The sequence below is a fragment of the Penicillium digitatum genome, chromosome 3 (genome assembly GCF_016767815.1).
Source record: "Penicillium digitatum chromosome 3, complete sequence".
In the NCBI taxonomy this organism is placed as follows: domain Eukaryota; kingdom Fungi; phylum Ascomycota; class Eurotiomycetes; order Eurotiales; family Aspergillaceae; genus Penicillium; species Penicillium digitatum.
Genome location: NC_089386.1, coordinates 632,216 through 654,564, shown reverse-complemented (window position 1 = coordinate 654,564; position 22,349 = coordinate 632,216). Strand labels below are relative to the sequence as shown.

The 22,349-nt window shown below is 45.9% G+C and overlaps 4 protein-coding genes across 4 annotated transcripts; 2 read left to right on the top strand and 2 right to left on the bottom strand.

Moving 5' to 3' along the window:
- Nucleotides 1–2,856: 2,856 nt before the first annotated feature.
- Nucleotides 2,857–5,168, bottom strand: Pdw03_7791 (Nucleoside diphosphatase (Ynd1), putative; the record flags this gene model as incomplete). Its single annotated transcript, XM_066101767.1, has 4 exons — nucleotides 2,857–4,826; nucleotides 4,890–5,016; nucleotides 5,071–5,105; nucleotides 5,159–5,168. The coding sequence occupies 4 exons, from the start codon at nucleotides 5,166–5,168 to the stop codon at nucleotides 2,857–2,859; spliced, it is 2,142 nt and encodes a 713-aa protein (XP_065956850.1).
- A 1,888-nt stretch (nucleotides 5,169–7,056) lies between these two features.
- Pdw03_7790 (uncharacterized protein) lies at nucleotides 7,057–8,043 on the bottom strand (the record flags this gene model as incomplete). Its single annotated transcript, XM_014677451.1, has 1 exon — nucleotides 7,057–8,043. One exon carries the CDS (start codon nucleotides 8,041–8,043, stop codon nucleotides 7,057–7,059), a length of 987 nt encoding a protein of 328 aa, XP_014532937.1.
- A 7,052-nt stretch (nucleotides 8,044–15,095) lies between these two features.
- On the top strand, nucleotides 15,096–15,471 carry Pdw03_7789 (uncharacterized protein; the record flags this gene model as incomplete). The annotated part of the gene is made up of 2 exons (XM_066101766.1): nucleotides 15,096–15,231; nucleotides 15,284–15,471. The coding sequence occupies 2 exons, from the start codon at nucleotides 15,096–15,098 to the stop codon at nucleotides 15,469–15,471; spliced, it is 324 nt and encodes a 107-aa protein (XP_065956849.1).
- A 900-nt stretch (nucleotides 15,472–16,371) lies between these two features.
- Pdw03_7788 (protein kinase) lies at nucleotides 16,372–17,586 on the top strand (the record flags this gene model as incomplete). The annotated part of the gene is made up of 2 exons (XM_014677450.1): nucleotides 16,372–16,609; nucleotides 16,661–17,586. 2 exons carry the CDS (start codon nucleotides 16,372–16,374, stop codon nucleotides 17,584–17,586), a joined length of 1,164 nt encoding a protein of 387 aa, XP_014532936.1.
- Between the last annotated feature and the right edge of the window lie 4,763 nt (nucleotides 17,587–22,349).

Genomic DNA, 22,349 nt, shown 5'->3' with positions numbered 1-22,349 from the left:
GAGAGAGCCTGGCAAGATATCAGCATGGACTTCATCACGCACCTGCCCCTGAGCTACGGTTACGACGCCATCCTAGTCGTGGTAGACCGTCTGACCAAGATGAAGCACTTCATACACTGCAAGGGAACCTGCAACGCTGAAGAAGTCGCCCGCCTGTACACCCGTCATGTCTGGAAACTGCACGGCCTGCCGAATACCGTTGTATCTGACCGAGGACCCCAGTTCGTGGCCCAATTCTGGAAACACCTGACAAAGCGCCTGCGAATCACCAACCTGCTGTCAACCGCTTATCACCCGGAAACTGATGGCCAGACTGAACGCGCGAACGCCGTACTGGAACAATACCTCCGAGCGTATGTGTCCTACTTACAGGATGACTGGTCTGAATGGCTCCCGCTGGCCGAATTCACTGCAAACTCTCATTACTCCGAGAGCACCCGAGTTTCTCCGTTCTACGCGAACTATGGGTTCCACCCCCGCATCGGGTTCGAACCATCCCAGCCTGCCAGTCACCCTGCGACCCGAGACGCGGAAAAGTTCGCTACACGAATGCAAGAACTGACTGAGTACGTCCGCGCCGAGATACTGTCCGCACAAGCCCGATACGAAGAACAAACGAACCGTCACCGCGCCCCTGCCCGCCGATACCGTCCTGGACAACTGGTCTGGCTGAACGCCAGGAATATCCGAACCCTCCGCCCGCAGAAGAAACTGGACTGGAAGAACCTAGGCCCCTTTAAGGTCCTAGAAGCTATAAGTGCACACGCTTACAAGCTCGAACTGCCTGCTAGTATGAAGATCCACCCTGTGTTTAACGTCAGCCTGCTACAGCCTGCCGCCACGAACCCGGTAAATGGACAAGTTACTGAACCCGCACCGCCTGTCGAAGTCGAAGGACTGGAAGAATGGGAAGTTGAAGACATCCTAGATTCCCGCTGGGAACGACGAGGCCGAGGAGGCCCGCGTCTGAAGTACACCGTCAAATGGATTGGTTACGACGAACCCACTGAAGAGCCTGCTGAATACCTGGACCACGCCCGCGAGATCGTACGGAACTTCCACCGAAGATACCCGCACAAGCCTCGCCTCGACGGAGCTCGGCTCTAAGGGAGGGGGTACTGTCACGGTGCGAACCGTGATGCTTAGTTAGAGGAAGATCACGGCACGTGATCTCCGACCTGTTTATCTTGAACTTCAGTTCTAGATCCTGTTGTAGCTCTTCGAGCTACGTCTTGTATATTAGCCTGCCCCTGCCTGTACCTGCCTGTCAATGTGAATCTGATCTGTTACGACCTGTCCCTGCCAGTCATCTCCTATCATACCGTCCTGCCAGCCCGCACCCTGACAAAAGCCTTCAAAAATTAATAATCTCTATAGACTCTTATAATTAGCCCCCCGGCCCTCTATAGTACGAGAAATGGCGAATCTTCTCCTTAAAAAGCGTAGAAATACCCTAGCTCTTTTAGTCGGCCAAAATTAGGTTACGAACTATATAAAACGATACCCTCTCCTTTACTCCCGGTTCTCGAAACGATATAATTACGAGCGTGCGAAATACGAAGACCTAAAGATTATTTAGGGGTGGTTTAATGTTGTTTAAAGAACTATTCTTTAATTTAGGATTGACTAAGACTGTCAGGGTGCGGGCTGGCAGGACGGTATGATAGGAGATGACTGGTAGGAACAGGTCATAACAGATCAGATTCCACTTGACAGGTACAGGCAGGAGCAGGCTATTATACAAGACGTAGCTCGAAGAGCTACAACAGGATCTAGAACTGAAGTTCAGATAAACAGGTCGGAGATCACGTGTCGTGATCTTCCTCTTACTAAGCATCACGGTTCGCACCGTGACATATATACCACTAACTTAAATATATATCTTTAAACTATTATAGTATAATTTAATAAGTTGATAAAAATACTATATTGTCACGGTGCGAACCGTGATGCTTAGTAAGAGGAAGATCACGGCACGTGATCTCCGACCTGTTTATCTGAACTTCAGTTCTAGATCCTGTTGTAGCTCTTCGAGCTACGTCTTGTATAATAGCCTGCTCCTGCCTGTACCTGTCAAGTGGAATCTGATCTGTTATGACCTGTTCCTACCAGTCATCTCCTATCATACCGTCCTGCCAGCCCGCACCCTGACAGTTATTTAATGTATAAAGTTAGCGAGTTATACATCTATTTTGGGTGATTTTATATAATAGTGGGTATAGTGGGTATACCCGGGATAGGTATACCCGTAGACCGTAGGCGTTATAGATAGGCACTCGAAAATCTAAATAGCCCACCGCCTACCGTGGACAGGCGATGGGCACCTCCTAGGTGCCTATGGACGGGCGATGTCGTAGTCTAGTTTTGGGCGGGGTGCGTAGCTTAGTGGTGTACGTAGCTCGGTAGTGAAATACGTTACCAGGTAGTTGGCATACGTAAGTCAATTGATGAAGAAGCTCCTCGGCATGAAAGTGAAAATGTTCAATACTGATAAGACCTCGGCGATGTATTATTCTATATTCAGGGAAAATTTTCTTAATCACACTAATAGTACACTCATTACGTGTAAATCGCCGGCCTGAGATCAAAGCACCGCAACCACCCCCCCCCCCCCCCCCCCCCCCCCCCTTCCCCAAAAAAACACTCCAGAGCACAGAGTTGAAATATAAATATGAAGAATCAAAAGCAGCTGGCCACAATTAACGCAGCTCGATTAAAAGATGAACTCTCTTTGCATTAAAACAGAAAACGAAAGCGCCGACTCCATTCGGCGCTTGTCGAGCAATCAAACTCCAAGTGAAAATGCAATGCAGGGTAAGTTATTATGCATAATTCGGATCAGGTGTATATGTCGCGTTAGTCATCGGCCAGGGGCGTCATGCTGGGTGATTTCTGGTGAGATCTAGTGGGGCTGCCAGCTCTTGATCGACGGCCGTTGGTTGTAGGGCCTAGAGCAATGGGAGCCAGGTGGTCCCTGCTCTCCGTCCTGACTACCAAGCCTGCTCGATCTATAGCGATGCCCGAGCCGCCACCACCACCGCTGATCCCAAGACCAATCGTCCCAGTCGAACTGTTATCCAACGCGTATTTGAAACTGGGAGTGTTGCTGTTGCTGCCCCAGCTCGACGCTCGCTTCGGTGGTTCCAGTCTAGCCGACTCTGCCTCGGAAGCGCGTCCACCATCCTCGCCCCCGTCGGACTCGATGGCACCAAGCTCGTAATCTGGAGCACCATCCTCGAGAACTCGCTCATAAGAGGGGGCGCTTCGACTGATGAATGGCAACATCGACTTGAGTCCCTTTCGTTTCTTCGGGTGATTGGGGTGTGACGGCCCACCACGGCGTAACATGTTACTCACGCGGTTGAAGATCCGCGATCGACGGCTGCGTCTGCACAAGAAAAAGCCGGCCAAGATAACAATGAGCATGAAGAGGACGAAGCCTGGGATCCGGCGCGGTGAATCACCGTCGAATAGTGTATCATGCCAGTGCTCACTGTGGAAGCTGTCTGAATCTGGTAGTAGTTGAACACTGGGATACTGGAAGTCGGCCGGGATCCCAGGAACATTGCTGCCAAAGCCTACTGGGAGGCCTTCTTCGATCTCGAGTGGCACCTGAGAAGATGCGTACAAGACGATCTTACCCAAGGTCCAACTCACTTCAGTTGAGTCAATCTTGTTGACCGCCTGGAAAGCATCAAGATAGCCTTTTTCTTTTCCGTGAGCCAAGACTTCTTTTGTGCCGTTGTGCGAAGAGCCAGTTGTGTCCTCCAAGCCCACGCGAGGGACCCCAATGCCATCGTGTAGCATATTGATGATCCATGATGCCTTGAAACATACTTCGTGGGCCTTTTGATGATCAACCTTCTTTCCCCATTTGTGCTGTTCGAGGCCGTACTCAATTGAGTCCCAGTCTTGCGAGCAGAATGTTTGGACCCGTTCTTGATAGGTGTTGAAGTCGTATGCTTTGTCCTTATATCCCATTTCGAAAATCTCGTGGGTCGTGTGCCAGTACTCGCTGATCCCAATAAAATGGTTAACATCGAAGTCGATAGCTGGTACGTGGATACCATTTAGCAGACACGGTTCATCCGCACACGGAGCATCCTTATCTAGTAATGGGAATGTCTGGCGGAGGCATTCATCAAATTTTCCTGTACCTAGTAGATAGGGTTCCGTCTCGCTTGCCGATGCCACTATGCCGTCGAGCGTAGTCCGCAATCCACTAGGAAGGCAAGGGTCAGGCAACTCTTTGATATCTGGCCCAGTAGCCGCCTGTAAAGCATCCAAATAGCGTCGTCGGGCTTCGTGCACGCCGAACTCCAACCATGAAGTGACAAAAACCCTGTGCTCTTGAACCGATCCGTCAATGTTCCGTAATCGCAACAATTTGAGGTCTTCGGCGTGCTTCTCTGTCTCCGTAACATTCGGAGCGAACGCAATTTGGGCCGATGCGCCACCCATATCGAGGAATCCATAGGTGTTGTGTCCCTTTCCGTGGTCGTGTTTTTCTGGGGCAACAAAAGATCCCATCAAGTAGTTTGTCGCAATCCATCCGTATAGTCCCTCGGTCACTCCCGGAATCACCTGGATGTGAACGCCACAATCCGGAAGCAAGAAATTCGAGTTGTCACGAGCATATGAACAGATCTGATCCAGAAGCAGTTGTCGTTCGAGGTTTCCTAGCAGTCGCATGCCCGCAGTGGCGAGGAGAAATATGGGAGTATCCTTGGCATCCTCGACAGGAATGATTCCCTTGGCGTGGTCTAAAAGTTGAGCGAGATGGTCTGATCCAACTAATTCGGGTTTATTGGCGAATGAAGAAACACCTTTTGTGCAGGTGAATTAGTGTCGGATTGTTGGCGAGTTTGTTTGGCTCGAGGAAGGCTTACCAGGGTGAATCTTCTTCGTCCACTCCTCCTTAGTTTTAATTTCCGGTAGCGATTTCAACTCCTTCGCGTGGGCTTGTTTTCGTGCAGCAGCGTTTCGTAGCCATCGGTAAACGTGTACGCGAGTCCCCTATGCGGTTGGTTAGTGAGATAATTTCAAGTCTTCGAGACTAGGTCAACATACAGAGGAGCCTGCGTCCAGGACGACACCATAACGCCCTAAGAGAAAGGTCAATTTTCCGCATCATAAAGGTTGAGGTGGGACTCCATACATTTGCCCATTTGGACTTTTGATTATTCGCAGATCATGACAGATTTCTTAAAAGTAAAGCAAACGGCAAGCTTTCAGATCAAAGTGCAAAGATATGTGATAAACGAATGACAGGAAGTAAAGAAGACTTGAGAAAGGGAAGAGAGAGAGGAGAGTGAGACCCCAGCCAAGAAAGATAAGGAGACTGCCCAAAGCGGCCTGGACGCGACGACTCCGGGGCGGTACGAAACATGACGGGCCGGACTAGGAATTTTAAGTGGCAACATGGGCCCAGATTGGTCTGAAGTCAGGAAAGTGGGGTTTATTTCAGGGTAATGTAACTTTCCGTGTAATAATCCTTTTTTTTTTGGTAATTTTAATTTTAATTTTTTTTTCAATCATTTCATCGTTGTTGTACGCAGTACAACAAAAATATCTATAATATATAATGACAACATGGTAACATTTGAATATCTACAATTTTCTATAATCTAATGTACCACATACACTCACTTTACTTCTGTAGATGTGTACACGTCTCACTGCGGCATGCAGACTGATTACGTTGTTTTATTCTTGACAGGGACAGCTTCACTTGGACCTCGACCACCGCAACTTCACTACAACATATTTATTATCGTACACCTGTATGGCGTGTGGCGTACATTGTAAAATATAGGCGGACATGTATTCCAGCCTTGTCATCAGGGAATGCAGTTTGGGAAAAGGACCCTCACAGGGCTTACACTAGAAGACCGAGAGGAGAGAGTAATACGTCAGCCCCTCCCTTCCCCGGCCTTGGAAGCCGGAGATTCGTTGCGTCACTCTTGGTGAACAAGGGCATTTCTTGGCAAAGGCTTCTCCCCTATTTTTATGGCCAGAATGATAATTATCCTTGTGATGGTATAAAAAATGCACCTAGAAAATACCTTGAATGTCGTCTCCTGATACAAAATATCAATACTGGTTGATGTATACTACTATCACCTTACTTCACCAGGAATCAAGAAAGAGATATGACGAAAAGGCACCGAGATTAAATTAGAAACATTAAAACCTGACAGACCCGAGACAAGGTTACTCCGTACATGTTCGACTTTGTACAGACAAAATCTCGTAAACAAATCACCCCGCTACTCGCTAACTAGACAACCAGGCCAAAAGGTCATAAGGATAAGCAGAACGTCTGTATATCATTATAACAGTATGGAATAGTATCAGGCCCTGACACTCGTTCCACACAGAATTATGATTGAAGTCACGAGACGAGGCTGAAACCCGGGCACGTTTTCGTTTCCCGCGAGCCACTACCAGGAACCTGCCTATTTAAGGACACTCGCAGGTGACAAAGACCCACACGTTTGAAAAACTGCTGTGAAGTTTTGCGTGCGAAGGCTGGTCAACAATCATGCGCTTTCCCCTACAAAAAAAGGCATAAACCAACGCCGACCAGCTCGATGCGACTTGGAACCGGGCCGCTGCCGGCGAAATCAAGAAAGGGTAGGTTACGTAGGAAGAGTTGTTCGTTTACAGCCCCGGTTTACATATTATCATCTAAGCACTAGACTTAGATAGTAAATCTTTGCGTCGGTTTTTATCTACTCGGATAGTCCGTGTTTTCCGGAGGGTGGTTGGAAGAAAGAAGAGAAAAGGGAGAACAATTCCTTTCTGTACAAGATGGTTTCTGATAAACACAATCGCTTAGGGCCGCCGACAGTTTGAAACAAGAAAGAACAGTATGGACAAGAAGAAAGAATGGTATGAAACAAGATAGAATAATACATAACAAGAAAGACAATGAAATCGGTTCCCGACGGGGAGATTTGACTCTTGCCTAGGCCGGCAAGAGCTCGAAAACTGACACTATGAGGGGAGTGTGCCAATCAAGATTTTCAGCGAAAACTGAAGGAATATGGCAACTCAAACCTTGAGAACCACAGGGCCTTTCACATGAGAGGAGCTTTTAGCGATGCTAGAAGCAACAGATTTGCTGTTCGTCAATGTCGCTTCCTGGGATGGGATCGCATCAAAGACCAAAGGATTGCGTTCCAGAATGAGATGCATCATGAATGCAGTCTGAATCAAAGCGATGGCGCATGTCAGGAGGCCAGCCAACTCAGTCACAAGAGGAGAGAAATTGCCTTGGATCACAAAGATAGCGGGCATGCCAGAGAGAGTGAAGGCGCCGATGTAGCAGAATGGCATCAGGGCAAGAATGAAAACACTTCTCCAGCCGTTGAACCATTCACGGTAGCGATACGCGATCGTGACGCTGAGGAACAGCGAGGATACATTGGAGAAGAGCCACCACCATGGGAACTTGTTGATCAACACAAGGGGCTGGTGGCCAAAGTACATGTAGATACCGCCATAGCCGAGCAAGATCTCCTCAAGAACGATATCGGCAAGTCCCGAGAGACCCAAGCAGATCCAGAGAGTGCCAGTCTTAACCTCACGGAGGAGGACCGCATACAGAAGGTAACCCAGGATCGCGCCGAATGCCCACCACATCACACCAACATAATAGTCATACTCACGACCCATGAGCATGAATAGAAGCTGGTTGGGAGCATGCGATTGAGACCAGTAACAACCGGCCAGGTAGTTGTCGACGGCCTCTGGGACGACGCAAAACGCCGCACCAAGGACCATTGCCTGCGGAACCGTAGACTTGAAGCGCTTGCCATCGAGGGAGGCAATGAACATGAAGATCACAGCGATACCGAACATGACCGAAGTTGAGATTAAAACATGACGACTGTTTTGCGCGAAGGCATCATTCGGCGGTGCGGGCGTGCGAAATGTCGCATCGAGGGTGACTTCAGTGTGGGAGTGTTGTGCCAATGCCAGTTGGGGAACCATGGTGGCAAGGACCGCGAAAGACGCGGAGAGATTGATGTTTTTCATGATGTAACAAAGGTGCAATTGGGTTTGGATTGGTGATTGCTCACTGCTGTAGAAGGGGTTGATGATGTTACAATTCTAGAGCATGAACGTTCCCTTTTATACAATTTAGTAGATCCAATATTCTCCTATTTTTGGCTTCGACGGAATTGCCACATGCCACAGCGCCCCAGAGATAGTTTGGCTTCAATTTTAAAATTTTTTAATCTGTCGGTAGAACCGGACTATAAATCGCTCCGATCTTTTCCTCCGGCGCAGATTGCAGGTCCCGACGATCAACACAGACCCACATCGACAGCTTTGGAAAAAATTTAATTGCCTAATGAGAACTAGCTTCATCTGTTTGACATGGCTTTAATAAAATACGTGTCTTCAAACATCTGCTCTCTTCCATTCTCTACTTGGTAAACACTTGTAAAAAGTCATGCACCTTGAATCGAATCAATCATACCAGTCTGTTACCTAAGTAATATTAGACATGCTCTTTTTGAAGGTTGTGCGTGTAAACAATTAGCTAAGGTGATGTAAAACATACGATACGTCTCGAAACTAAAATACGTCCCATCAAGCTTACCGATTCGAATCCATTGCTTGTGTTGTCGGGACCTGTATCCTCGCTTCGACGAAACGCTCCGACGCCCCGGCAATAATTCGGTCTTCAGCTCGGATTGATTTTCTTCATCCGCTGGCTGAAAGAGAACCTACTCCGTAAAAACCGCACCGATCCCCCCAGTTTATTCCATGTGCCTTGTCACTTATTACACCTTTAACAGCTTCTTAACACCCGGATGCAGCTGGACATTTATAAGATCGACAAACACTTTTCTGGAGCGGAGGCATCAGGCCTGTCTAATCACATTCATTGAGTGGAGATCTTAAGCGCTGCTCGTATCTAGATGCATGACGTTGCGACGTTTGGGGGTTTGAAAGTAGCTTCGGGATGAGGCTTAAAGTAGAAACGTTTAGCGCCTGCTCGCACCCAGATGAATGACGTGGCGACAAGTACCAGTAATTTTAAAAATGGATCCGATTTCTAGTACGTATAGTCCCCACTCCATAGATATATATGCGCAGCACTGCTCGTACCCAGATGCATGAAGTTGCGATGTTTTGGATTTTAAAAAACATTCGGGATGAGGTTTATAGTAGAAACATTTAACGATGAACAGTGTTGACATTTAGGTTTTTGGAAAGGAATCCGTAACTTCGGGATGAGGCTTAAAGTAGAAATGTTTAGCGCTGCTCGCACCCAGATGTACAACGTGGCGACGATTTTAGGTTTTCAAAATGGGATCTAGTTTATAGTACACAATACACCCGGAGTAGAGATTGATGTAGTTAGCGCTGCCCGTACCCAGATGCATGACGTTGCGACGAATTTTTAGATTTGGGGATTCTCAACTTCAAGAGAAGGATTGGCTCCAAGGGTTGGGCCCGCCAATGAAGAGGGCATCGCCCATGGAAACAACACGCTGGCCACCATCTTGCGGTGTCGGCTCCTTTTTGGTCTCGGTCGCTGCTAGGGCAGGATCGCTGGTGGCGGGCAGAGGGGGCGGAGGATGAGGCATCGTGCAACTCACGGATCACATTGAAATTTCACCACTCCATTGTTCCTCATGGACCGTTGATGGGCCCACAACTCCGGTAATTGAGTTAGAGTTTCTACTCTGTATATCGATAGCGATTGGAAGATCACCATGCAGAGCAGGGATCAGAGAATGTTGCAGCCGGACTTTGATGATGACGATCAACGCCACGCACGTAACATAGACCGCCATTGCGATTTTTTGGTACCCCCTTAGCTGTCACCTAGTGCATTTAAACCTAATACAGCCTAGCGTGATCTTTGTGGCGCGCTAGGAAAGAAAGCGAGAGATCCACAGAGTTTAATTCACAGGTTCGGCGAAGACAACTCCGACACTCAAAGTGTGTTCCGTGACTAGCTCAGGGCCTCTTTCGGAGGGAACTAGTCATCGCGGCTTGCAAGTAAGCCTTTGCTGATGAATTGAATTAATTGGTCGCCTTAGATCTTACCACCGCCGTCCACGAACTCGACAAGACAGGCCCCCTTAGGAACGAAGGAGGAATGTTTGGCTTAATAGCTGTGATTTTTACTTGTTTTCTTGCTAGGACAGGATGAATCCAAATCGCTCGCCATTTGCGGAGATAACGGCGCCAGCAGAGGCGAGCGTGTTGATTACACCGCTTCGACAAAACTGCCCCGGCACCCCGAAAATAGCCCAGTCTCTGGCTCTAATTTAGTTTTTGCATCTGCGTCGGCTCCCCAAAAATAGCTCAGCCTCCGGCTCTATTTTTTTTTTTTTTATTTTCATAACCTCCGACGCCCCGAAAACATTGTTGTCGTTCAGTCTCCGGCTCTGATTTCTTTTCATCATGTGCCCCGGAGCCCCGAAAATAGCGGCTAGGATTTATTCAAATTTTTTTCATCTGCCAGCGGAAAAATAGAATACGGACCCTCCATATGGAGTATACAGCAGACAGATTTTTCAGACCGACCTACAGTTACGAAGTACACCTCGTCAAAATCGAAGGATCGACGGCAAAAAAATTCTTCCAAGTTGCAAAGGACCACAAAATAATGACAAGTCTTGGCATTTTCGGTTTGTGTGAAGTTTTGGTTGCAATTAAACGTGCCAAGCGCCAACACATCCCTGTCTCAGTGCGCCCCAATCAATGATAAATTTTGAAATTAGATACAACATACAACATACATCATGTACATTATGTACGGCACACCCATACAAAAGGTGCAAATACACCAGTTATAACTAGTCGTAGGGTCAAAACGATCAAATCAGACCTACGTTATCTACTAGCACTCTTGTTCATCTTTTAGCAAGCTCAAGGGTTAAAAAAATGGATTTGAAGGAATTTGCGTCTTTTGTACCTTTTGTATGTAATACAGAGGGAGACCAGCCTAATTAGGTATAGTCTTGGCGCTCTTGACGATGGGATTATTTATGCAAATCAATCTGGAAGCCCACCTTTTCTGTCTAAATTACAAAGGGTTACAAACAAAAAGGGTCAATTTGAATGAGGGACTCTACAGAGGACTCTGTATGTATACCAAATTGGAGGCAATATTAAGTAATTGTCCACTCAAGTCATCTGGTAAGTCACTTGAAACATAGATGCCTGTACTGAATCTCAGAAGCAGAAACCAAATGTGTCTAGTCTTTTTTGTTAAAAATCCTCAACAATCTACAAATATGTACGTGAGTGCGAGTGTCCGCTTAGCGCACGACTCCTCTCTCCGACTACGGGCACGCATTTTTCTGCTCTTGGATCCTTTCTTATTTGTATGACACCACTGTCGTTCCTGCTCCCTGGCTGTCTCTGCCATGTCATATATGTCTACGCCAAGTCTATGTATTCCGTGTTTCGGCCATGTCTGCGATTTGTCCGCATTCAAGCCTCCGGTGTGGCGTCTTCTCCTAAGCTCTCCTATACTACTGCGGTCCGTTAGCTATGAAAAAAACTTTGCAGATGATTGATTATAGGCCCCTGAAATTGTCTTAGATCTAAAATGGGTCTAATTCCATCCTGGCCTATGCACGTATCCTCTTGTGAAGATACATCCGGTGTTTCAAGTCCTGCGACAAACCCTACTTTTGAAGCGTGGGCTGCAAGCTCCCCCCCCTAATCACCTTATTTTCAATTTTTTTCTTCTTGGATATGGTCTGCTACCAACATACATAGGATAACGCGTAAAAAACACTAGAATTTGGGAGAGCGGTTTAAAGAACACTGGTTAGACGTCGGGGATTGGCCTCTACATCTGCCCGACACGAGCCCTATCAAGCACCAAGGATAGTAATTGAAGGGTAAATTTAAAACGCTATGTTCCGAAATCGTTTAAACATATAGGAACAAGATGGATTAGGCGTGTTCAAAGCGAGCTACATATACTGTATAGGATACACTTGATCAAGATGTAATTGACCGCTCTGTGCCTAGGAGATCGCTTGCTATGTACAAAGTAAAGAGCCCCTATACCAATTTACTAAATTCTCATTAATTAGCCAATTCTTAATCTGTTCAGGTTAAATCACCATATGTTAACTAAAATGGAAGTGCAGAAATAATCGATTGAAAGTGATATTATGTATCTCATGGGTTGTGGGCAAAACACCACCACCGTAGGACTTGACCTCATAGGGGTGAATAAACAGCCACCCGTTGCTGTTCCAGGTTCAATTGGCTAGGGATTAGTAGACGATACTCGTCCTACAAAAGCTGGAGATCAACGAAGGCATCATGTTGCCTCGTTAGAATGCTCCGCTGACAGCGATCATCACCTGCCACAAGATTCCATTAGCTTTGATTCCACCGCATTAGGCTATTAGGTGCTGCTTTCTGTGTACGAGCAGAATAAAACTTCTAGGAAATTGGCTAAGCCAGGCGGCGGTGCTACCATCGTACTTTTCACACCGAAGTTCTTAAGGGTTCTAATGAATGGACTTACATCCCGGGCATAGGCCAACGAGTAGCCCCAAAACGCTCTCATTGAAACTTTGTTCTAGTGAGATCTTTTCAAGTAAGATACATGCGTGGGGTTTGAAGAAGACCTTAAGAAACACAGCCACAACATTGAACGCCTGAAAGAGTGATGCCGGCGCTAGTTTTCTCCGTGCAAGGCCACTGTATAGAACACCGATTCCGGAATATTGAAACAAGCAGTGATTGAGCGGAAGAAGATGTAGGTATAGTTCCACTCGGCCCGTATCTTAGGCATTTACATCGATCTTGAGTGGATTTCCACCCATTGGGGTAGACGCATTGAACGCAAGCTAAGTTCCATGACTGTGTCAGCTGTGTGCAAGCTTCATTTCTGTCATATTAGACCTACACCGTCAGCCTTGATGAGAGCTATGATGGATCGCGGTCCTAAATTCTTGGTTCAGGGGTCTACAGCACATGTATCCTTTTAGCAGATCGGACCTTCACGGGGCTCATTATAGCTAGGATAGCGAGACCCAAGCATCTTTTCTATTAACAAAAGCAGCAAAGACTTCATCACATCATTAGGGATTTTCTAATCTATGGTCATCGCCCACAGATCATGGGAAATCCTGGAGTCCGTTCAATTTTTTGGACTGTCAGATCAACTATTTATGACACACGGACTTGAACTGAACTGATCTAAAGTGAGGATCCGAGACAGCGTGTCTCGTGGAGTTTCAACTATCTGATTATGTCTTGTTCTCATCCTGACCCCCGGATCTGACATCCCTCTGGGGCTTTGGCTGTTATCAAACGCTTACCTTGTCTGGAGATAGACCTGTCGTGTGGTTTTACGCATGCTTTGGACTTTGAATAGTCCCGAAAATATTACGGAATGGTCTTTGTTAAAATTCAAGGAAGGATTGGATTGGAAGTGAATATAGTGATAACCCAGGACCCAACATTTCCAGATAACTAGTATATAATTGTTGGAAGGTCGCGTGACCACCACTGTTTGCTCCCAGTACTTAGTCTCAGTCATAGCATGTAGATAGTTTCTCTCTCTCTAAACGCAGCAAGAGATTTCCAGTTACATCTACATTCATCGTAGATCTCTAGTATCTCTAACAATAATCTAAGGTCCCCAATAGTTCCATCGTTTTCCATTGTTAACACCAGCAGCCAAACGGTGTACTGCACCACTAAACCGAACAAACATCATGACTATAAACCAGATTAAGACTCTTTATATATCTTTACACCTTACTCCATAGGGGACGATTGTTGTGGCTAGAATAAAAGCTGTGGGGCTTTCTTGTGATTGAGGCTGAGAGGTTACTGCCTGCGGGGCACGCCAAAGGAGAACTGAGACACAGACACTAGCCCGTAGTCCGAATCGAGAATTGAACTTATCCTCAATTCAACCTGAGATTTGGCACATAGAAGCGTGAATCTCAGTCATTGCATCTTTGGCCGAAGAAGTGTCGATGTTCATTTGGTACAAGTTCTTAGCAGGAGTCTGACACTAAAATTCCGAATCTAGGATTTTTTTATCCCTAGGATTCTGATATTGAAGCACTCTAGAGGCATTTATCAAGGGGTGTTATAAGCCCTGTAGTATATGCGTACATATGCGTACATTAGTGGGCGCGTGAAGGGATCAAGTTGTCAGGGTACGGGCTGGCAGGACGGTATGATAGGAGATGACTGGTAGGAACAGGTCATAACAGATCAGATTCCCATTGACAGGTACAGGCAGGGGTAGGCTAATATACAAGACGTAGCTCCAAGAGCTACAACAGGATCTAGAACTGAAGTTCAGATAAACAGGTCGGAGATCACGTGCCGTGATCTTCCTCTAACTAAGCATCACGGTTCGCACCGTGACAAGGAGCCACTAGTAAAATACCACCTGACAACCTGACGACCACCGCGCCGCACACTTTGGAACTTATGCGCGTTCACCAAGCTGAATATCCGTTGCCAACAAGTCGGGAAACGCAATGCAGCGGAACTGAGGCATCGAATTTTAATCTGGATACCTATTATCATTTCGAGCCAGATAAGTCTATATTATACTATGAAAAAGATTACGTCGCTATTTACAGGTTCTTCCTAGCTGTTTCCTGGAGTTCATTCATAACTCTCTCCACTCCAGCATCCTGGTCTTCGGCGAGTTAGTCAAAATAACCTGCAAGAGCTTGCCTCTCTCCAGCCGTGGCGCTCATTGGCTATTTCTCATGTCAGCCCCGTCCGTTTCGGCATACAGAGCCACTTAATCGACGCGCCAGTCTAATAATACAACCCAAGCGGGGTCCATAGTTTCATAGAGTTAAGAGTAGCTCTGACTCAATTCTTTGCACTCCCATGCATGGTCAGACACAAAAAGGCCGTCACTAAAATTACTTGGTACAAGGAGCCGCCTAAGTGGGGGCTAACGGGCCACTGCCAGAGCATCCCGCAGTACTTTAGTTAATCCTTGTCCGAGGAAGTCCCTCGCCGTTCACGTATGATGTTGGCAACTTGAGGTTCAAGATTTGAGCAAGGTCCGTGAGCGAGTTTAGGTATTTTGCAGGTGATTCTTTGGGTTAATGAAACGTTCCAGTATAAATATCCATGCTCAGCTCCTGGAATTTCTCCCCCAGCACCAAACCGCAAGGGAAAAAAGCCACGACCACCCAATCTTCCATAACTCGTTCTATATTAGATACTATCTCTTGGCATCGCGTGAGTATCGCTGCTTGATATAATTGCCGTAGCTAACACGGGCAAACCTCAGGAGAAACATGTGTCAACGACTCATTGAAACGGTCGAGCACAGATGCGGGTGTAGAATCGATTCCCCCGGCAGTGTCATTGAACTCAATGGCTGCAACAATTGCGGCATCATCAAGCAAACACAACAAATGGGCAAGACGACTAAGAGGGACCCATGCCCTGATTGTATCGCCAATGGTCTCTGGGTGAAGAGGAATGGAAAGTGGGAGAAGGCTTAGAACACTACCGATGAGTGAGCAATGATTTTTGGCAAAGGACCGAAAGCCAATTAATCAAAATCGGTCGCAAGAAACTGACCTCTCACTATTCTGTTGTGGATTTCATTTATGTATTACACTTATGACCGTTTCCGAGTGTTATTATCTAGCTGAATTCAATGGGTAAAGGGAGAAGACATCCGTTGAGCAAACTTGGGCGACGGAGATATCACAATGCAACAGGAATAGGTGGATACTCGAAGGCAGGATATGATGTCGGAATACCAGGTGCAATACATGGTGGAAACCACATGTGACCTCGGTGGATTCGGCTAAACCCACAACAAAAGAATGAAGATTAGTAATCTAGATCCCACACAGATTGCATAAATAGGGATTTTTGTCATTTTTAGTTAGTCAGAGAATTTGATACCTGTCATTTCAACAAATACATTTCATACAGTCAGATTTCTGTCATATGATAGTTATCTCCGGCCAAGATTATTCATGTATTAGAGCCCACGATTGCCAGATATGGGCCTTTTCACAATTCAGACCTGTCGTTCATCTCATTGGAGCACCCGTATGATCCACTTCGCTACGTTCCGTTAGGATATCACAGGCCTGAATTGCTAAAAGGCCCGTATCTGGCAATCGTGGGCTCTAATACATGACTAATCTTGCGGACATACAGTATTTCCTGCTCCGGGTCTCCACCTATCCTGCTGCAGCAAGGATATTCATGCCTTGAAATTAAGACACCAAGAATAATCAGTTTTAGTTTACAAGTTAACTACTAAATCCAGCTACCGAACCTCCCTTGGCCCCCTTTTATTCTCTCTGTTCACCTCCCTGCACGTCCTCTTCCAACCTGTTACATTTTATTCCTATTATGGATATCCGGCAGCAGTTCCCTAATGTGCACTGGGTCTGGAAAGGAGGCATCTCCTTTGTCTATGAGGTCCATCCTCGCATCGTGGTCAAGATCCCGAAATCTGGCGACTTTGAGAGAGAGCAATTTCGGAAAGAACTCAAGATCTATGAGATCTTTTCTCAACATCCGCCCTGCCCTTCCATAGTCCAGTGTTTCCTCTACGCGAACAACGGTATCTTCCTCGAGTACATGCGAGGTGCGACCCTTATCGGTGTTTGACAATTGTGTCTACTAACCGCCTCATTAGACGTAACCCTCTGTTCGAGAATACAAAATAACCATACTCGCGACCAGCAAACAGCTATGGTTACTAAAGTGGAGAAACTAGAACCTCTATCCCTACGGAAGGAATGGATGAACGACCTCGCTCAAGCCGTTGCTTTTCTAGAATCGCTCAATCTCGCACATGGCGACCTACGACCCGAAAACATTCTACTTGATCGTAACCGATTAAAACTGTCAGATTTTGATTGTACGGCTGAAATTGGGTCCGATTTTGAAGCTTGCATCGCCCCGTATGGAAGAATACTCAATAGCGACGAGCAGGATCAAGGACGACGTGGGAGTTCCGGTTTCCTAGGTCCTCGAACCGAACAATTTGCCTTGGGCTCCTTGTACTTCCTCATAAACTCCGGCTTTGAGGTTTACGGAGATCGACGTCTTACCGAGGATCCTAAAGAGCATGGACGCAAAGTTGTGGAGTTACTGCAGAACATGGAATTTCCGAAGTTAGATGGTGATCCGTTAATTGACGATATCATCATCAAGTGTTGGTACAACAAATATGCCACGATTGCGGAATTAGCCGCATACACAGAGACGCTCCTTCCTGGAAGAAATAACTGGAGAGACACCGAAACCGAAAGAATATCCACCCCGCAATGGCGTACGGTTATAGGCCGCGTTATTCGCGGGTTATGGAAAAGTTTTAGATCTTGGTGGGTTTTCGTGCTCTATCGCACTAGAGAGGCAACCAAGCCTGAAGAAGCTAATGGTGGAGAACCGGATGGCTATAGCGGTGGCATCGGACGACACGACTCAGCAGAGGATTTCTCTCTGAAAAAAACATTATGTCAGAACCTGGAGAAGCGTGGACTTCTTCATATGCTTTCTTTGGGAGAGCCAGAGAAACTTGGATTCAGTATCGAGTGGTATAGACATTCCACATATTGAAGCAAAAGCTCAGTAGCAGATTTCGACCAAGGAGAAATCCAAAGCGTTGACCAACAATGAACAAGGTAGTAAAGCATATCATCATGAAGATTAGTAAAGTAAAATGAAGACTTGTGCACAGAGACGAAGTTGCGACTGGTCGTGGTTGGGTATTTGAGAGAGATGATATTCAGTCTACAAATGAAGCTGTAGATGAAACTGGAGATCTCTGGATGCGTTGTAAAAGAGAGAAGCTATCTACAGGTTTAGACTAAGTACCAGGAGCAAACAAAGAAGTCATGTGACTTCTAACACCCCCCCCCCCCCCCCCCCCCCCCCCACGACTAGCATGTAGTCGTCCTGCATAGCAAAAGACCCTTCTTCTCCATGAAAACCCAGTTTTGTCACGGTGCGAACCGTGATGCTTAGTTAGAGGAAGATCACGTGCCGTGATCTCCGACCTGTTTATCTTAAATTCAGTTCTAGATCCTGTTGTAGCTCTTGGAGCTACGTCTTGTATATTAGCCTGCCCCTGCCTGTACCTGTCAATGGGAATCTGATCTGTTACGACCTGTTCCTACCAGTCATCTCCTATCATACCGTCCTGCCAGCCCGCACCCTGACAGTATCTGTCCTTATGTGTAGTCTTCCGCACGACCCAGTAAAACCCAGACCCAACCCAGACCCAACCCAGTCTGGGTTGGGTTTTGGGTCGAACCCTTCGACCCAGTAATGGGTCTGGGTCGGAGGGTTCGACCCAGTACTGGGTCTGGGGCCCCAAACTGGGTTACAAACTAAACAAACATGCTAAGGATTCTAAATGTATAACTTATGCATTTATTCGCGGTAATTTTGAGTATTTGCTTTACTTGATTATATCTAATTTTATTTGTAAAAAGGGTAAAAGAGATGCGTATAATTGAGGATTCTTTGTCAAGCAAGCTAATGGTATTCAAATAAATCATCTTCCCTGCTTTTACGTTTTCTCCCTAATGCTCGTGTCTGTGTACAGGTTGGTGGTAATGATGGCGAGCAAGGACGACCATATTCACTTGTAGGTAAGGGCCTCTCCTCCGGTATATCCTCTGGTCTATCCTCAATTACAACCTCAATTGCATCCCCTGGTTTATCTTCCAGTTCATCCTCCTGCTCCTCTGTATCACTAATTGGATCAACCTCAATCTCACTGAGCTTCTCTTCCCTCTCCTCTTTTGCCGCCTCAAGCTCATCCTGGGAGAAAAATTTCTCAAGAAGTGTTGCTTCCTGCTCCTCCATATCAAATTTCGTTGTACAAAGAAACATCATTAATGCCTCGACAGTCTCACTCTTCATTCTACCACGACGATAGTGACAAATATCTCGAGCGGTATTAAAGAGGCGTTCAACTCCTGCGCCAGTTGCTGGAAATGAGAGTGTATCTCGCGCAAGGGCAGCAATGGCCGGAAAGCGAGCCTGGTGCTCTTTCCAGAAAGTAAGCGGCCTAACAGAAACAGTATCTATATATATATTAGTATTATTATCACACATACTCTTTGTATTTACTTACCGCTGTCAAGATATTGACTGATTTCATCAGTAATGGCTCGTGGTTGTATATCCCTTCCATCAAGCATCTCCTCTAGCCTTGAGCTTGGATGGGCTATCGTTAGAGAGCTTTGTAGATCACGACTGCTTATTCTAACTTGTGCTTGATATGGAACAAGGGCTTGTTCAAAAGCAAGTCGATAGGTATCTCGCCATTTCTGATCCCAATCACTGGAGAGGAAGAATTTGAATTTGTTCACCGGTGCAAGCATTGTACTGATTGCATAGATATTCCCTCGAAGATCATCAGCTTGGGAGTAATACTCATCAAGCTTAGACCGACCAGCTTCAAGGGCCTCTAGCATCTGTTTTTTCCATGGGACACGCTTTCGGCGTAGCTGTGCCTGTGATCGCTCAAGATGATCAAACAGTTTGTTGTAGATCTTAAACACATAGTGGGCAGTGACATCTCGAGTCTTTGATAGCTGTGTTGTATAATCAAAGAAGGGCTCGGTGATACAAAGAAGATAGTCGATCTGACGCCACTCTTGCTCGCTGAGTAGCATCTCCTCACAATCATACTCTGTACAGAATAAAGAGAAGATAGCACGTAGCCTCTTTGCCCGGCGAAGCATGAGGAACGTAGAATTCCATCGTGTCTTTACATCTTGGATTGGAACGATCTTGATATTAGTTGTCTGAAGATTGTAAAAGGTCTCTCTGCGCTGGGGACTTGCATTGACGTAAATCGCAAGATAACGGACTTTGTTCAGTGTGGAGGAGATCTGACTTTGCTTCGCATTTTCTTGGGCTAGCCTTGACTGCTTCTCTGTCCACCTTGTCTCGGCTGATTCATTTAATGGAACTGCCTTGATCCGAGCAAGAAGCTGATTGAGGCTGAGCTGGATAACGTGGGCAAGACATGGTATTCGGGTGATAATAGTATCATCTGACAAAGCCTGTTGGAGAGCAGTAGCTAATGTCTTGTTGTTTGATGCATTATCTGTTGTCAACCCGAATACTTTATCTTCAATGTTGTGCTCCACTAGGGTTTCTATAAGAACACTACTCAGGTAAGAGCCGGTATGTGTACCATGAAGCGGCTTAAACCCAAGTAGTACCTCACGATATACCCAATCACTGTCAATGAAATAGCCAGTAATAGCCATAAATGCCTGCGAGAATGGAGATGTCCAGCAGTCAAGCGCAATGGATATCTTTGAGCCAGAAGGCAGCGTACGAAGGATACGCTGCTGCCGGTCTTTGACTAGACTGCCCAATCGGCGACGGATGGTATCGGCAGATGGGATCACTGGAGGGGATGGGGCGGAACGAGCTTTATTGATGATGCGTTTGAATGATGGATGCTCGATCAGATGGAATGGGAGCCGGTTGAGAGTAAGAAATTGGAGGAGATCCTCCTCCCAATCTTCTTGTAAGAAGGGTATGCTTGCTGAAACTTCTCCCTAGAATAATAATAAATTAGTATAGTTACTTGATTTTATGATAGAAAATATACCTCTCGTTGTAGGAAGTTTGTAATCTCCGCTTTCTTCCCCTTTTCCGACCGTAAACAACCAGCCGTTTTCCGATGTTTCTGGATGGTTGATGTGCCATGATACTGCGCTTTGCCTGTGCTGTTCGGGCTTAGTGTATAAGGATGCTCTAGGATCTTCCCACAGCGCTTGCACATAACCTTTGGTGCGCCATCAATACCCTGAGCTACCTGATGGTAGCTATTCCAGATCTCTGTATGGCGGTTCGAATCCCATTTAAGCTTGCTTTTCCTCCCGTAGTCAGTCTCTAACCACCAGTCCACAAAATCGTTATGTGACATTGTATCGTATAGAATAAACCCTTTCCTACGGTCGGGTCCAACGCGTTTCAATAAAGGGGGGATTGGGAGGGGATCATCTGGTCTTCGGAAGTTTGAGTCGATTGTGTGTTGACTTGCGGATGGTGTGACTTGTCCAGTTGAAATATATGAGAGATCGTCAAGATCACCACCATAGAGCGACGATGCAAAGTCGGAAAGTTGGCTTTGAGACATAACATGAGAATGACATATAATATATACAAATGGATGTAAGGGGAGAAATTCTTTAACGTACAAAGGTAGAAATGCACTAAAGTTGTAGAAGTGTCTAGGAATATTGATATATCAAATATAGTAAATCATCCTACTCTTGTTGATTGGTCTATTATACTAAAATTATATGGGTCTAAAGAAATACCCCTGAGATAACCCAGTCAAGACCCAGTCAAGACCCAGTCATAACCCATTTAACCCAGTAAGAACCCAGTAAGAACCCATTTAACCCAGTAAGAACCCAGTAAACCCAGTAAAACCCCAGTCAAACCCCAATTCCCACCCCAGTTCCATTAATCCTTCTCAAAATATTTCTTCCTACCCTCCCTTCAAGTCGCATATACCAAGTAGATTAAGGGGTAGTAAGTAGTTTTGAATATAAAAGTTTACTAGATATCTATCCATAGTTATATAAGCTCTAGAATTAAACAGAAGAAGAGAAATAAATGAATTCAAAAATTATTTTACTCTGTAGATGAAAATATATATTATGTTGATGTGTGTTGAATATATATATATGCAACTTGGGGTATACTTTGTATTTTAAATGGAATGCAATCCTACGCCTGAGAAAACCAGCAGCCAACACATACCACCTTTCCATATGAAATAAAGCATTTGAAGAAGTAATTAATCTTGAACCAGATATATTACTTTGGAGAACGAGGTTATTTCTTAAAATTTCCTTTGCCTTGTTGGTAGAGAGTGTAGCATTTCGATGTAGAAACCATAACAGGGGAAAATGACAGTATGTTATTTAAATATTTATGCCATAATTTATGCAGAAACTGGGTCGAACTGGGGCTATACTGGGTTTTCTGGGGCCCCAGTCACTGGGTCTGGGTTGGGTCTGGGTTATGAGGTTTCGACCCAGACCCAGACTGGGTTGGGTTCTGGGTCGAGACCTTCGACCCAAACTGGGTCGTGCGGAAGTCTACTTATGTGGCAGTGCCTTGAAAGGGAAGTAAGGCCTACTTCGTATCCATTGGTTTAGCGATAGGTTTACAATTCTTAAGAGCGAAACGGGCGAGAATTTTTTCAATAAAGCCGCTTATAACAAATATATTATGCCATTAGTATAGTGGATATTGATTGAAAGATATTGTCAGGGTGCAGGCTGGCAGGACGGTATGATAGGAGATGACTGGTAGGAACAGGTCGTAACAGATCA